This window comes from Dermacentor albipictus, chromosome 1 (assembly GCF_038994185.2).
Source record: "Dermacentor albipictus isolate Rhodes 1998 colony chromosome 1, USDA_Dalb.pri_finalv2, whole genome shotgun sequence".
Lineage (NCBI taxonomy): Eukaryota > Metazoa > Arthropoda > Arachnida > Ixodida > Ixodidae > Dermacentor > Dermacentor albipictus.
Window position 1 is genome coordinate 263,613,125 of NC_091821.1, and position 15,539 is coordinate 263,628,663.

The 15,539-nt window shown below is 46.6% G+C and overlaps 1 protein-coding gene across 1 annotated transcript in view; it reads right to left on the reverse strand.

The window, feature by feature from the left end:
* The window catches only part of LOC135902910 (cell adhesion molecule Dscam1-like), a 121,481-nt gene that overhangs the window by 66,246 nt on the left and 39,696 nt on the right, over nucleotides 1-15,539 (reverse strand). The window contains exon 5 of the mRNA XM_070523469.1: nucleotides 9,116-9,289. Coding sequence (XP_070379570.1) covers nucleotides 9,116-9,289 — 174 coding nt within the window. The remainder of the gene's footprint in view (nucleotides 1-9,115; nucleotides 9,290-15,539) is intronic.

A 15,539-nucleotide genomic window follows, 5' to 3' on the forward strand; every position in this document is an offset into this window, starting at 1 on the left:
CTACTCCTGCATTCTACTGTGTCTTGCGTATCCTGTAAACTTAAGCGATGGATCTGGTCATGCTGATTGAACACCACGAAATTTCAAGTCTGTTACAAACGACTCATCTCTGGCCCATGTTCTCAATCAGTGTATGAAAACGGCCTACCACAGGCGCATTTCCACGCTGAAGCCGTCCACGTATACTTTCCTCGCGACACGACCCCCGACACGGGTGCCCGCGCGGACATGAGGCCGTGCGTGGCGCCTGCCGTGCGCACCCAGAGTTCTTGGCGAGGCCTGACGCCTTCCAGCTCCTTCGCGTCTTTTCTCATCTCCAGTGGCCATTCATGCAGGCCGGTTCGCAGAAGGCTCCATTTTACGGTTGTAGCTGGCGGCCTTGGCAGCCGAACACGGTCCGCCACAAAACCTTGCGTGCGCTCAACGTGGTGGCGGTGACGAGTAGACGGTGTTTGTGCGGAGGTCGGCTTACGCCTGCCTGCCAACAGCGCAGCGTGTTCGGCCATCAGGGAGCCTTCGTTTCGCCGAGTTACACTTCTCTTTTTCGTTGTCTTTTTCGGCTTCGTTGTCTATACTGGCAGCTACAATTTTAATGGCCCTAGTAGGCTCCGAGCATAAAGGAAAATCTCCCTGGTCATCGTCCCGTATAGCCTCGATACCCCTGTCATTTTGCTGCCCCGCTTCACCCGCTCCTCTTTCTTTCTTGTTAGGAGAGACGTGATTTCGATTAAGCCTGCCGTGTTCGTAGCAGCTGAGGGAGCTGTTGTCTGGGTGCCTCGGTCGATCCCCTCTTGCTCTCGTTTTCTTTTACTCGTATTTCTCAACGTCCACTCGTATTCACACCTACCAAAATTACCAACAACAGCAGCAACAAATCGTTTTCTATCCGCACTTTTCTGTCGCAACCCTCCGCCGCTTTCCGAAAGACGGCCAGGGGCGCGCACTGCGCGTTCTCATTTCGCGCGGCGGCGGCCGGCCGTAAAAGCCTCCTTTCCCTCGGCCCTGAAGTAGTCGGCCGCAGTGCGCGAGAAGCCTCTTAAAAACCTTAATCGCGCGTCATTGTGCCGAGCTTCTCCTCTCTCCCCGAGCGTTGCCGGACGCCGCTGCAGGCCGCACCTCACCGGCAGCGCTGCGAGGCTGCCGGCGACGAGGACAAAACCTCTTCCGCCCCATCGCGACGGTGGCTGGACCGCCGTCTTTATGACGCCTCCCCGCTCATCCCGCCTGCCCGAGAAGTGAATCGTTTTCCCCAGCGCGAGCGGTGGGCGCGTTTTTTACGCGAGTTTTACGAGTCCCGCTTAGGCCACCGCGGTGTACACGGTCCGGCCCGTTTGTCGACGGGTGTTCCTGCATCGCGCGCTGCACTTCCTTTCGTGGCCTGCGTCCCCCATTCCCTTCTTTATTTCCCCGTCCAGTCATATTCGGCGGCCCATTCTTTATAGATATCTGTCCATAACGAGCTCCCGCACAATCTCACCGAAGCCGCATTTCCATCCTCCGTGCGGGTACCGCAAAGAGACGCGGCTGCCCTTTCTTTGTTTCTCGTTTGTGTGTGTGTGTGCGAGCTTGTATTTACTTGGACGATGTCACGTAGATATGTGTATGTACTTATGTAGAAAGCGCTGACGTGAAACCGCCACCACTGTGTCTGACCACATTCGTGACCGGCAGGGGACAAAGTCAAAAAGTTTTTACGCCGTCGCTTTTGAATTCAGTTTTCTGCTCTTGGCTTGATTTACTGCTATGCCAAGACAATTCGCCTGCGCACCCTTCTCCCTGTTTTATATTTATTTAAGACGTGTTTCCGTTCATAAACGGGCTTACTGGGCTTCATCAGTTTTTCTTTTAAAAGAATTTATTGACTTTTCTTTTTTTTCACGCAAAGAAGAGATTTATAGAGCCACATAACGACTCGGTGAATTTAGAAAGCCGTTTTTTATTGTGCGTTGAAAAGGAGATGCTAGAGATTAAGGCGATTCTTCCGCACATCTACCCCATCAGTGAACCAGAATGATGATTCTCGGGTCTGCGAGGGCTACAACGACGGGAAAAGGGAATTGATGCGAAGCTCGGTTTTCGAATGTCTTTGAAAGAAAAAAAAAAACGTAGCCAAACTGTTTTATCTGAACAAAGACGCCAGGGAGCAAAAGGGAAGGTATTATTCTCGTTCCTCCAGAAGGAAAATGGAATAACGGCGATGCCAGGAGTCTGTTTTCTCACTAAAGCTACCGGTTCAGGTTTAAGGCGGGCCTTTAACACAGGTGCGGGAACAGAAAGGGTAAAAAATAGAGGTAGAGAAAGAAAAATTGTACTCTGGCAGTTTTGTGAACGTTAGAGAACAGTGCATCGTTTACATTAATCCAGACCGCTGCGAAATTCTGGTACATAGCGTAAACGGAATACGCAGCATAAAAAAGAATGAAAAATTAAATTCTCGTGTTCAGCGTTCATAAATTGCACAGTGGGTGATGGGGAGCGCTGTAGCGGCATGATTAATCCTTAGCTCTTGTGGTTTTTTAACGTGCAAAAAAAAGAAAGAAAATTGAAAACCTCTGTACACGATCGTTTTTGCCCTCGTTGGGATGCGGCCACCATGGCCAGGAGTTGAACGCGTTACCTTGTACTCAGCAGCTAAACGCTATGGGGACTTAACTACACCGGTGGGTACAAAAAAGATGACAAAATGAACGTCCGATTTTCGTTTTTCTCTATTTGTTCCGTTTTCGCTTTTTGAACACGTGCTAACTGGGCCCAGTTTTCCAGGCTCCTGCCCTCCGATATGGAGGCTTTTACAGTCCATGCACAACTTGGGAATATGAAATGAAAAAAAAAAGGACGAGAAAGGAAAGAGAAGAAAATAATCTCAAGTTCGTGATGAGGGACGTGAGCAAGTGAAACAGTGTGCGGTCGGCGGGTCTGGATTCTTTGGCTAGCAAGACAAATATGAATGCTTGCGCGGTGGAAATTGAGCTCAGCTGCTGCCAGTTATCTACCGAAGTTATTTACTGCCAGTTACTAAACCTTTACTCTTACCTGACCAATACAGCAGTGACTCAACTCGACAGTTAGTTTTACGACGAAAAGAAAAATCTCACAGTTTCGCCATAAGGGCGGACCAATGAATGCGATTTCAACATATTAGAATGTTATATGAAGTGAGTTGTAGTGGCAGCATGAATTGAAGTAAACGTAAGCTGACTAAGTAAATATGAGCTGTTGTGCTAGGTTGTCCTCTGTATGAATCGTGCCACCGGACAATTTTGATTTCTGTTTATTAATTAAAGCCACGTCCTTCGTAGCGACTTTATCACAACTTTTCCCCATCGGGTATGTTTCAAACCTCTTTGCTGGGCCGACCGCGGAGGTAGTGCACAGCTAAGCAATAAATTGCATCCTTTTCAGGTTTGAGCTCTTTTATTGTTTCGCATGTTTAATATTTAAGTCTGACAAAATTTAAGATAAACAGCACGCGGCTGTCGGTGTTTTGTTTCGTGACAGTTGTTTGTGGGCTGCCATTCTCGAAATTCGGAGGAATAGTTTTGTCAAAAATGTAAGATCTGGTCTGAGGAACATTAGTGATAGAATGATGTCGCAATATAGCCTGCATATACCGTATGTCATACAGCGTGGATAGAGAGAAAGGGGAGAAAGGCAGGGAGCATATAGCATGGCATGTCATATAGCTTACACATACCTAAATATATACAGAACCTTACGGCGATGACGATGGCACAAGTTCGCTTGGAGTGTCCATATAATTGCTATCGCAAGAAAACTAATTAACGTACAAGCGAAATGCACGTTTCAGATTGCATCTACGAGTATTGTGGCGAGCAACTGTGCAGCCACCGGCCTTGCGCGTGCTGGACCTTGTGTCGTCCCGCTCGCTTCAGACCGCCGTAGTGGAGGCGATGCACAGTTTGCGCCAGCTCCGCGTCAAACTTGAAGAGTGCGCGCGCTGAATTTAAGAACGACACCGTCGTGAAGTCAGTGCGGCTTATATTGGCTCCCAGGAAAGACAGAAAGGGGAAAGGAGAAAGAGCGAGCGAGGGCTGAAAGCAAGAGCAACCGCAAGAGAAAACGGAGGAGGGGGGCAGAAGGGAAGGGCAGCGTTTGCGTTTCAAAGGGATATTGAGAATGAATGGAGAAAACGGCGGAGGGGAGCCATCATTTTTCTCCTGGCCAGGGGCAAGCAGCAAGGCGCTGTGCTTTCGTCATTGGTCGTGATTTATGGACTCGCGGGGACAGAGAACACTATCCGCCCCCTTCCTTCGCCCGCCGCTCGCCCTCCCGACATTTTCGCGGCGCCTATTGCCGCCGAAGTAGTTCGTGTTTCAACGGAGGCCCGTTCGCAGCCGGGCTGTTCCGCGGCGAGGCTACGCGGCGTACACGAGCCGCCACCGCTCGCGCCATCCCAGACGCTCGCTAGTTTTGTCCCACCCCTGTGTTTCTAGGCGCGCCCTCCCCCGACTTTGTACACATCGCTCGTTTGCCGCGCCCGTCGAGCTGCTTGCTTGGCTTCATTCATTGGAGCAATGACGCGTGAAGCGTCATTTGAGCACCGACGCCTCTAATAACCTGCACGCGAGACGCGGCCGCGCGAGAAGGACGCTTACGACTTGCGCTCGCCTCAGCAACCGCCTTTCGCGCGCTGCGCCGGACGCAAGCGTGTCATGCCTCATTCGCCAATGCTGGGCGACGACGGAAAGCGTCAGCACAGAACAAGAAACGCCTGTGCTCTGCGCCAACCGTGCTCTAATCGCTCATGTGCAGCTTCGACCAAGTGAAGCAGCCGCCCACTGCGCTTGCAACACGCGCTATCGGGGAGCTGCCCGACTACTTCACTGAATGGTAATAATTTATTTCGCGAAAGCGACTTGGGCGGATTCACGGATATCGAGCATAGGTGGCTCTCAACGATTTTTTCGAACAGTTTCAAGACAGGCAAACTAAAAAAACGCAAGAGGTCGATTGGCGCTGAAAAATGAACATCTGGGTTGTTGTGTTATTGGTCTCCTCTCACCGCGTATCATGAAGAATCCGTAATGATTGCAGACAAAACCAAAATATGATAGTATAAAAAAGTGCACCTCTTTTATTCAGCAAGGTATTGTGCGCCGGTTACACAACTGTTAGAAACGCCAGATGGCAACTTCTGCACATGCTTATAAAACTATTCATGTTTTATTGTATATGAATTGCCGGAATTTTCTATGCAGAAACACTGTGTATATCAACGAAAAATGGAACGTTATCATTAGCAGTAAAGAAGTTAGCGGAGAAAGTCTCAGTCAGCACGCTATGGCGGACGAAGCTCACAAATAACTCACTGATTCGACGAGTGCGACAAGAAAACAAAACAGCATTACCATGCCAGGCGGCAGGTGCAGCGAATTAAAAGTAATCAAGTGACGTGTATTCACCGGGTGACGCTGGAAGCAAACCAAGTCTGCCCTCCTCACGCCTTGTTTCTTTGCTGTTCGTACGAAGTACTCGTTTATCGACGGGGCAGCGCCCACACGACTGAGGCTTTTCCGCAATTAAAACTTGCATAAGGAGGAGCACGCTTCACAGGAGCTCAAGCTGAACAGGGGAACAGCGTAATTACAGCCGCATGGGGGCGTCACATGTGCTTGGCTTTGCTCGAGGCAAACGATCTTGTGTTTGCGCTTGTAATTGCTTGGGCCGACCGAGAATGAGCGAAAGAATGTTAAACAGAAGAAATGGGTAATATTCTGGGCCATTGCACCGGCCGTATAACAAAGTGAATCGCAAGCAAGAATTGTCTGAGCATTTGACATCATTCTTGAAGACGACAGGATACGTCCTAGGAGCTTCCTTTTAATACTTTGTGCTTATAACGGACAAGTGTAAAAGGTAAGTTTCGAGATCTTTAACTTTCCTTTTGCTTAGCAGGCGGGAGTCCCGCCATCAGATTTTCTCGTGAAAACAACAAAAATATAAGATATACGAAAGCTCCACCATTTACAGCTGGTTATGTTGTTATTAGATAGTAAACAGATTTCAGAACGAACTGCCTGGCCTATATAGAAGTCCTCGATGCTCTTGCGACAACATTTCTTTGTGCTATCGGAGAGGTCATGTTTCGAATGTTCGGCGTGGAAGGGATAACTTCAGGTTTCGGATATCGTAACTCCCTCGCTCAAGCAGCTACTTGGGGACGAATTCACGAAGCACTTTGTTCTTAAGAGGAAGCTTTAGCTCGGGCCCAATTCTGACGCGGCCTATTCAAATACATGTAAAACGCAAAAATGTTTTTCTGAGATAGCCCCTGGACCGATTTTAATGAAATTTGTTGCATTTAAGAGAGAAAGTTAAATTCTAGTGACTGTTGGTAGCGGAATCTCGATTTAGGTCCTGAATTTTGTTAAAAATATTTTCATAAATTCGAAAGCTTGAAAAAATAGAAGCACAACGTTTACAGACTTATAGCTCTGCAAAAAAACAGATATTGCGGTTCTGTAAACAGATTCCATTAGACCATTGAAAGCAGACAAATTTGATGTGCTATTTTATATTTTACATAATTTGTTCCGTTATGTACGAAGGTTCCGTAAAAGCTATATTTCCATATTACCAATTTTTTTAGATTCATGTGTAACATATCAATTTTGTCCGATTTAGATGTACTAATAGATGGAATTCACAGAATTGTATTATCTATTTTCGTTGCCGAGTTACAGACTTGTAAACTTGATAGTTTCGATTTTTGAAAATGCTCGATTTTTGCCAATTTTTAATAAAAAATTGACGACCTAAATAAAAAATATGAAACAAACAGTCGCTAGGTTTTCAGTTTTTCTTTTAAATGCAACAAATCTTGTCAAATTTGGTGCGGTGGTTGCCGAGAAAAATGAATTCTACTTTTACATGTATTTAGATAGGAGCACCCGAGCTAAAGCTTCCTCCTTAGTGAGTTATGCCATTCACAGTCCGCCTTCGTTAATGATATGTGTCCAACATCATGATTGACTGCCGTCTGTTCTTGAGAACAATTTTAGCAAGATACATTTTTGTGAATACGGGCCCAAAACAGCTGTATTTTATCAGCACTCTGTATTACAGGGTTAGCTTCCTTGCAAGAAGTGATAAAACACAATAAAGCTTCGTTTCAGTGATCTCAGGAGCACTTGCATATGAAGAATTATATAATCCGTAGCCACGGAGAGAATTCAGCAGTCCCCAAAACGTTGCTGCGTTTGCCGAAAAATAATTACGTGAATGAAAGTTATATTCTATGTTACCATGCTTCACAAAACTGGTTAAAGTTTGTGCACCCGCTGAAAGTCAAAGTCAAAGTTTTATTTTGATTATATTAAGATATAGGGCTGAATTCCCCAAAACTTTCGCCAGTAACTGCTGTTTAACAATTCCCAGCAGCTTTCGTTAATTAAATTTCCACCATCGTGATCGGCCAGCATCTAGTCGCACTCTTACGAACAGCTGTGATGCAAGTCATTTTTTGCGGACGCCTGCCTAGACTGAAGGATTGTGAGGAAAAATTGGGCCCGTGTACACAAAGAGCTCTTATGCTAGAATTGTTTGCAAGAGCAAATTCCAGCCAATCCTGACGCTCGACGTATTATTAGCGAAGGTGGCTGGTTAATGGCAAGGAGAACGTACCAACGAAAAGCTTTGTGAATTCGACTCCTGCAGTGTAAAACAGCTTAATTGACTGGTTCGCAGCCATCAGTTAATCCCGATATGATATTATGTGACTTGGATAATGATATTTGAAAAAAACATAGCAATAAAGCGAATGAGGTTTGCAGTGATAGACGCAGGATGATAGCTCAACTTTACGCATTATGATTCATTTTTAATGGAGTGGAGATAATTTACACTGATTCTGACATTGAGGACTTGCGCTCGAAAAGGAGTTCTTATGCTAAAACTGTCATATAGGGGATTTTCGGCTTACTTTGTCTTTAATAGAATATCGCGAATTTTGTGTTTTGGAAAGAGTAGCGTTTTCGATAAATGCTGACCTTGTTCGGTCGAGTCGTTTTAAGCGCATCGCTAACTGTGCGCAGACTGCTCAGTGAGAGATATGGGACAAACGTCGCAAAGCTCTTCGTTGGCAAGTGCTTTTTGTCATTGGCTGGCAGCCTTCGTTAACAATGTGTCCAGCCACAGGATTCGTTGGAATGTTCCCTTACGGACAATTCTGCCGCAAGAGATTCTTGTGACTTCCGGGCAATTAGGCTCCTATTCACATAGAGGTTTCTGTGCGGGAACTGTTCGTAAGAGCCGGTGGAAGGCAATCGCCAAATTCTACATATCATCATTTGTATTTCATTCGTTTACCCTAAGAGCCCAACGGAGGACATTGTATAGGGGATGGGGCACCGAATCAGAATGCTAGAGAATAAAAGGTAACAACGCAAGTACATATATAACAATAAACAGAACACAAGCCTGGTAGACAGTAGAGCTAAAAAAACCGGAAAAAGTAGGCAAAACTCAAGGTAACAAGGCATGTATAAATATGGCAATATTAAAACAAGCCAGGTATTCAAGCATAAAAAAAAGGAAAAGGAATGTCAGCTGAACTCGAGGGCTCAAATAGGCATAGTACACAGAAAGTAAAAGAAGGTCAACAAAATAAGTTAGGAAGCATCGCCTTCTAAAAAGGCTAGCAACGCGATTATCATTAGAGAAATCAGTCTCTGAATAGTAAACAGAACTTACGAACCAAAAGCTTTGCGAATTCAGCTCGTGGTTTAAGATACAAGAGTAGAACAATAGAACAAAGCTCCCTTTACGTAACTATAGAAGTGAGGGAAAATGAGTTCGACTCGCGTTCACTTCCCTTCACTTCACTTTAGAAGTGAAGTGAAATGAGGATACGTGGAAGGCCTGCAGCGGGAATGGCTTATATCAATGCACCTATGTGATTTTTTGCTGTCATTTAAGGCTTATTTCGTCTGTAAGGGCCCGTAAGAAGAAAACAAAAAAAACGCGCAAATGCCACCCATTTCAAACAAAAGCGTTCCCGCAGCTCAGAAGACGGAGAAGTAAAATAATTTGGATTGGCAGCGTGGCCACTAGCATCTAAGTGGGTCGATTACAAAGCCAACGGAGGGCCACTCACTGTTGACTGTCAGCGTGACGGTGGTGCTGATTGCAGGGCCCACGCCGTTGGAGGCCTCGCACAGGTAGCGTCCCCTGTCCTCGCTCACTACGGACACGATGGTCAGCGAGCCGTTCTCCAGCACGTGGATGTGCGGGCTGCTCACGATGCTATGAAACTCGCGCAGCTCGCCACCTGGTGAAGAAAAGAAAAATTGAGACGAACACAAGGAACGATACACGTCACATGATGTTCTCTTAACACAGAAATATACTCAACACAGTTGCGCAAGGCGACGCAGGGACAGGACTTAAGCGAGAAAAACAACACACCTGAGCGCGTCGTCCCATTGAGCGCGCTGAGTTTCTGCGTGCGTGCAACACCGAAGACGGGTTTCAGTTCGCAAAGCTCTCTGTAAGCAGACCAGGCAAACTAAACACGTTGGGGTTTTTTCTATGTTAAGCTTCTGTACTGGTCAGCCGAAATCTTGAGATATCTCTTAGGTCGAGACGGACCACATGAAGCCTGCTTTCACCTGTTGCGTGGAACGTTCTTGTAATGTGCAGGCTCGCGCACCTCCAAAACCAGTTGAAAATTTTACATTCTCTCTACACGTGGTAAACTTTCACACTTTTGGCTACAAAGTGATATACAGGATGATGTAAATGCGAATTGAATGTATGCATTTAAAGATTCCGTACCGACGTCTTACGCAATTATGAACAATTGCGCCGTGCACGTTTGCTGACATCGCCCGCTTCGTTTAGACTTCCCTCCTCATGTTCTTTTTGTGTCGTTGCGCTGTGTACTTCATCGCTGCTCGCCATATGCCACTTGAAAACATTAAACAGTTGTGTCTCTTGGAGCTATAAAACGCATTTTACTAATAGAGTTGAGAAGATTTAATGGACTGAGGACTAATCACTGAGAATATTTTGCTTATGAGGACGCTGGCGTCGTTGTGGAAGGTTCTGTTACCATGCCGCATCTTAATCAACATGAATATGTGTATATATATATATATATATATATATATATATATATATATATATATATATATATATATATATATATATATATATATATATATATATATATATATATATAGACACACTTGAACCGAAGCGTAAGCACCAAGAGGCAAAATTGGCTATAGCATAAGCTTTGCATGCCTACGGTCAACGCTCTCGCGAAATATGACTGATAGCAGATGACCCCCCCCCCCCCCCTCCGCTAAAAGGTAATTTAATTCAATTTCAAAGTCTAAAAACACGCCTTCCTTCTCCGGACTCGTTGCGATAGCCATCATGAAATTGCCATGGTTGAGAGCAGAATGGTGTGACGTTGAGCACGCTGGTGGCGACGCATTTTCAGAGCGGCTGCACGTGCGTTTGTGGAAACACGGCCGGGAGACGCCAGTGCCCGTCTCTCGCCTATAGCTCCGGCATCGACGAACGTGTGAAATTGAGCAGACGACGGCTGAGTTCGTAGTCGTCAGCGCTTTGGTGGTTCACGGTAACTACGTGAGGTCGGGTATTCACGATTTACGTCCCTCAAAGGTCACCCACCCCTACTGGCGGGAAAGGTTAACATCCGTACTCGGGCGATCGAAATCGTTTCATATAAAATTACTGGGGACACGATCCCGCATATGCTGGCCGCTATTATGGTCCCCTAGATGCTATTACCCAAGACTAAAACATCATCACTGCTTCCATGAGTGGGACCCTGCAATTATTTTTATTATTATTATCATCATTATATTGGTTGCATTTACGCTACCCGACAATTATTGCTTGAGCAAGGTTTCTCCCATCATGCCGCAGGCAAAGCCGCGTTCATGTCTTGTGGTAAGCGTTGAGCCCGATGTGCTGACATTCACTTTCGCAACCTTTTCCGCCGTCAGCCTAATCTGGTGCTGTCGCGAGACTGCAGTATGGATTTTCCTGACGGAAAAGTAAAAAAAAAAAAGGATATCGACTCAGAGCTCTCCCGACGACCACGGCTCCTGGCCCCTGGACATCTCCCGTTTTTATGACGCCCTGTAGCGCTCCTCTGTAGTGCGTCTCAAAATTGGCGCAGTGCAGCCGTGGCTGCGAGCGGGGTCCACCGCAATCAGAGGAATGAACGGGGCTCCATCGCAGGGCGCGAATCCGCACAGCGACTGTAGGTGCATAGAGCGCATTATTAGGCCGCCCTGCGGACACTTGGACGAAGCCGAAACCCGCTACGTGGTCAGCCTCGTGTGGTTGTACAGTCACGTACTGTTGACACGTTGCAGCTAACAAGGAAAAACGCGCTCCGAAGGTTTAGTCAAACCGTATAGATTAATTACGAGCGTTTTTGAAAACACATTATACGGATAATTGTAGTTTTTCTTTTTTTTCCCCGGTCAATTGCGTCGGAACGCACCGGGCGCCATACTTTTGGCGGCAAAACCGTTAAGGTCCACAAAGCGGGCGTGAGACAGAAGTAGGCCTGTCTAAGTCCTGTGAAAAAAAAAGTCATCCGATTAGTCTAGGAACAAAGCGACCACAATGTGGGCTATGATATTGTTTACAGAATTGCGAGAATGCATATATGGAGGCTAATTGACTTTATTGGCCCTTAGGGACCTTAGGGACTGCTTCTGAAACCTAAATGCTGGCTGTATGTCGTTCTGGGCCGCGCTAAAACTTTGCACGCGAACACAAAAATGACTTCCATAATGCCGATTTCGTGCGTTTTATCGGCAGAAATTTTATAATATCAAGGTGGTTATGCTGTTAGGCTTTCAGAAGATACTGTATTGTGGTCATAGCAATACTAAGAGTATAACGTCTACGCGCACAATTTTTTTACCGTTTCCACCAAACAACATAAGAAAGTGCAGGCAGAGAGAGAGAGAGAGAGAGAGAGAGAGAGAGAGAGAGGAAGCTTCAAATCCCATTATGCAAGAGATACACAAAAAAGCAGCAAATATAATACGCAAAGTTTATTAGGAATGCTCTAAGTATATCATAAGGGCGAAACGTCGGCGTTTCAACACTATAGATGCACCACAGTGTCTCTGAAGTTCATTGCGAAATATGGAGTGGTTCCATTTGAGCATGTGTTCTGCGAAATCTCCGCGGCATCTGTTACCTTTCCAGTATTTGTCATTACGAGTACCTTAGGTGATTCTATAGTTTTTCTCGCAAAGCTGCATTCGCCAAGGTTTAACTGTAAACTCGCAATAATTGAGACAAAGCATGAGCGGAGCACATAATCTGTCCTAATTATTATGCGCTTACGACAACAACAATAACCGAGAGCAGGCTAAAACTCGACGCTCGCTATCCCTGGCTTTCTTTGGCAGTCATGATCCGTGTCGGAGATATAAGGCGGGTGCTAATTATACGGATGGCTCATTTTTTGTAACAGCAGCGGTTTCCAAATGCTCTGAGACGGTGCCATGATGGTTCGCGCTAGCAGTCGGTAGGTCGTTATAGCAGAACACACAAGTAAAGTAGCTATTTCTAATTAACTGAATGCTCAGAATGCTTCCTGACACACACACACACACACACACACACACACACACACACACACACACACACACACACACACACACACACACACACATATATATATATATATATATATATATGTACTGTACTCTAAAAAGCTCTGACGTTTTATGAGAAAATTCCAGCCAATCCTGATGCTGGGCATATCATTAGCGAAGGTGGCCAGCCAATGGCAAAGAGCACTTACGAGCGAGAAGCTTTGTGAATTCAGCTCCAGATTCGAGGGCCTCTGCTGGGCTGCAGCTAAGTGACAGATCGCAGCTCAGAATCGTCGGGACTTGGGTGGGAGATAGCGAGCTAAGCTAATTAAGCCGTTAGAAACCGAAGCCATTATTCGAAGTCCTAGATTCAATTAGCTATAACGTTCAGTTAATAATTCTCAACGTACCAGCACCGCCTCGGACGACGGGGCACACACTATCTTATTGAGTGAACTAAATGTTTACTATGACGTCGACCTACAAGTGTCGACACTCGCTCTGCAACTGTGGATAGGAGCCGTATCGAGCGAAGAAGGCGGATGTTCGCTCTGAGCGTTTTCCGCTGATATCTGCTGAAGCAATCGAATTAATTTTGTTCTGTACTATGCATTTTAAGTTTTACTATCAGCATAAGAAGTGTCGAAGTTTTCGATACTTACTGAAAGCAGCGTCTGATCATAAAACACAAAGCAGACATTATATCACATGACCTCACTTTTTTCATTTGATCACTTGGGTTGGGATAATGTGACGATTCTATTCCAATACGATTCTTTTTCACGCTTCGCCAGTGGTTGCCAAGGCACCTACGTTGTTACTATCGGCCGGTCTTGAACGGTGGATGATAGCAAAGGAGTGGAATCGTCGCGAAAATAATCCTTACATCATACCAGCCTTAATTTGATACCTTGTTAAACCACTTTCCTTTTCTTGGTCACCCACTAACGCTACTGCCATAATGCCATCCTTTTAATCTACGTAAAGCCACCTGCCTCTGTCTGGCACAGTTGCACCCGCCTGCGTATGTGCTCCAGCCTGAAAAAGACTGTTTTTTTATTTTATTCAGTGTTTTAGACCTTCGATCTTGCGGCTTTGAATTTGAAACCGCAGGCTCTTCATATAGTAGCCGGGGCCCGTATTCACAAAAGTTCACTTACATAAGAGCGTTTCCTCATTGGCCAACGTTCCGGCGCCCGCCACTCCCGATAGCAATGGCCGTGATAACGAAGCGACCATCGCGAACACCACTTATCAAAGAGGCGCATAATTGGAGATTTTTTTTTCGTTCACAAGCGCAGTTTCGCATTGGCCCGGATCTATCGCTTATGATATGTCCAACATCACGATTGACCGGCAACTGCTCTTAGAAGCAGTTTTAGCGTCAGAACGTCTTTGTGAGTACCGACCCAGGCTGTTCGCGTTGACGCGAAAAAAAACATAAATCTTTACGTCTTAATTGCGTGTAAGTGCAAACGCACCATCCCGTAATATGAATATTCCACCGGCTGACCCGCTGTTGCGAACGATTGCTGCAGTTTATTGGGAGTGTTAAGAACGGCCCGCTGACATGCAAGTTTTAGCTGTTAGGAATGGCCTGCCGAGGTGGCAACGTGCAAGTTTTGCCAGCCAGTTGCGACAGCGGCGGCAAACTTTTCTTGGAATGCCACTGCAAACCTCTAGCCACGGCGTCACTAAGTCGACTGTGTGTGGAGAACAATACGTGCGTCCTCGACTCTCCCTCGCTGGAGCCGAGTTTGACGAAGCAGCCTTTGTGCCTGAACCCGCCACCACGGATCTGATCTGCTACGAGCGGGGAAGTTGCCGCGGGAACGTCTACGGAGACCCCTTCCCACGCGCCGTTCAATAAGCAATACAATGGACACCGCGCTGAGGGGGTGAGCTCCGAGTTCTGCGAAGGCCCTCTGCCCTCGAGGGGGGGGGGGGACCATGTACCTGTGCGTGTGTGTATGCGTGTGTGTGTGTTTGTGTGTAATCCCTCGCGAAGAGGCGGCTCGTCTCCAGGTCGAACGTTTCCCTCACCTTGGGATCAAGGGAGGACTGAGTGTTTATAAACTGCTGTTGTGCGGCTGCTCAGTACACTTTCTCTCGCAGTCATGCTATACTGATGAACTGCAACATCATGATGTAGATACTGCAAATAAACCCATATTCCTCGTTCTCAATGAGAAGCAGTCTTTCCCTTCAACAACGTCCTCAGCGTGGATAAGTTGGACGACGGCATGGGCCAGCTACCTTCTAATTCATGCCCGAATCCAATCTTGACAACTGATTACGAGCGATGGGATTGAGCCCCCAATCCTGAAAGGAGTCACATTTGCTTACGGTAGGGTAGTCGGCACTCCGAAAGAGGAGAACGGTCGAAGGTAACTAGGCAAGTAAATTGAAGCGAGCCCGTAAACGACCAACAGCCAATGCGAATGTCGCGTTAGCCTTGTAATTGATACGAGGGCGATTGAAGTACTGTTAACCCAAGAGTAAAACAGAAAAAAAAAGAGTTGCGGTCACGCTAAAGCGAAAAAAATGCGCGAAAAAGAACGTGTCAAACAATTTAGTCTTAAAATTGGCAGTCGAAAATAAGAAGTTGGAGGCATAGAGATACGTGCACACTGCCACAACGAGCGGCATATGGGCATGAGGAAGAGGGGAAAGCGCTCCCTGCGAAGCCGCAACAAGGGCCGGCCGACTCCGAAGCCGGGACGGTGTTGTCGGCTTGAGCGCCAAGAGCGTGCCGCCGAAGAGTGAGCGGCCAATGAATAAGAACGTCGGCAGCCGTCGGACAAAAAAATAAGAATAAAAACTCTTTAGGTTGCGCCAAAGTTTAGTCCCGACAACAGGCCAGAAAGCCCGACCACTGCCGCCGGCTGTGATCGACCGAGTCTAGAGCTTTGCCCTCGC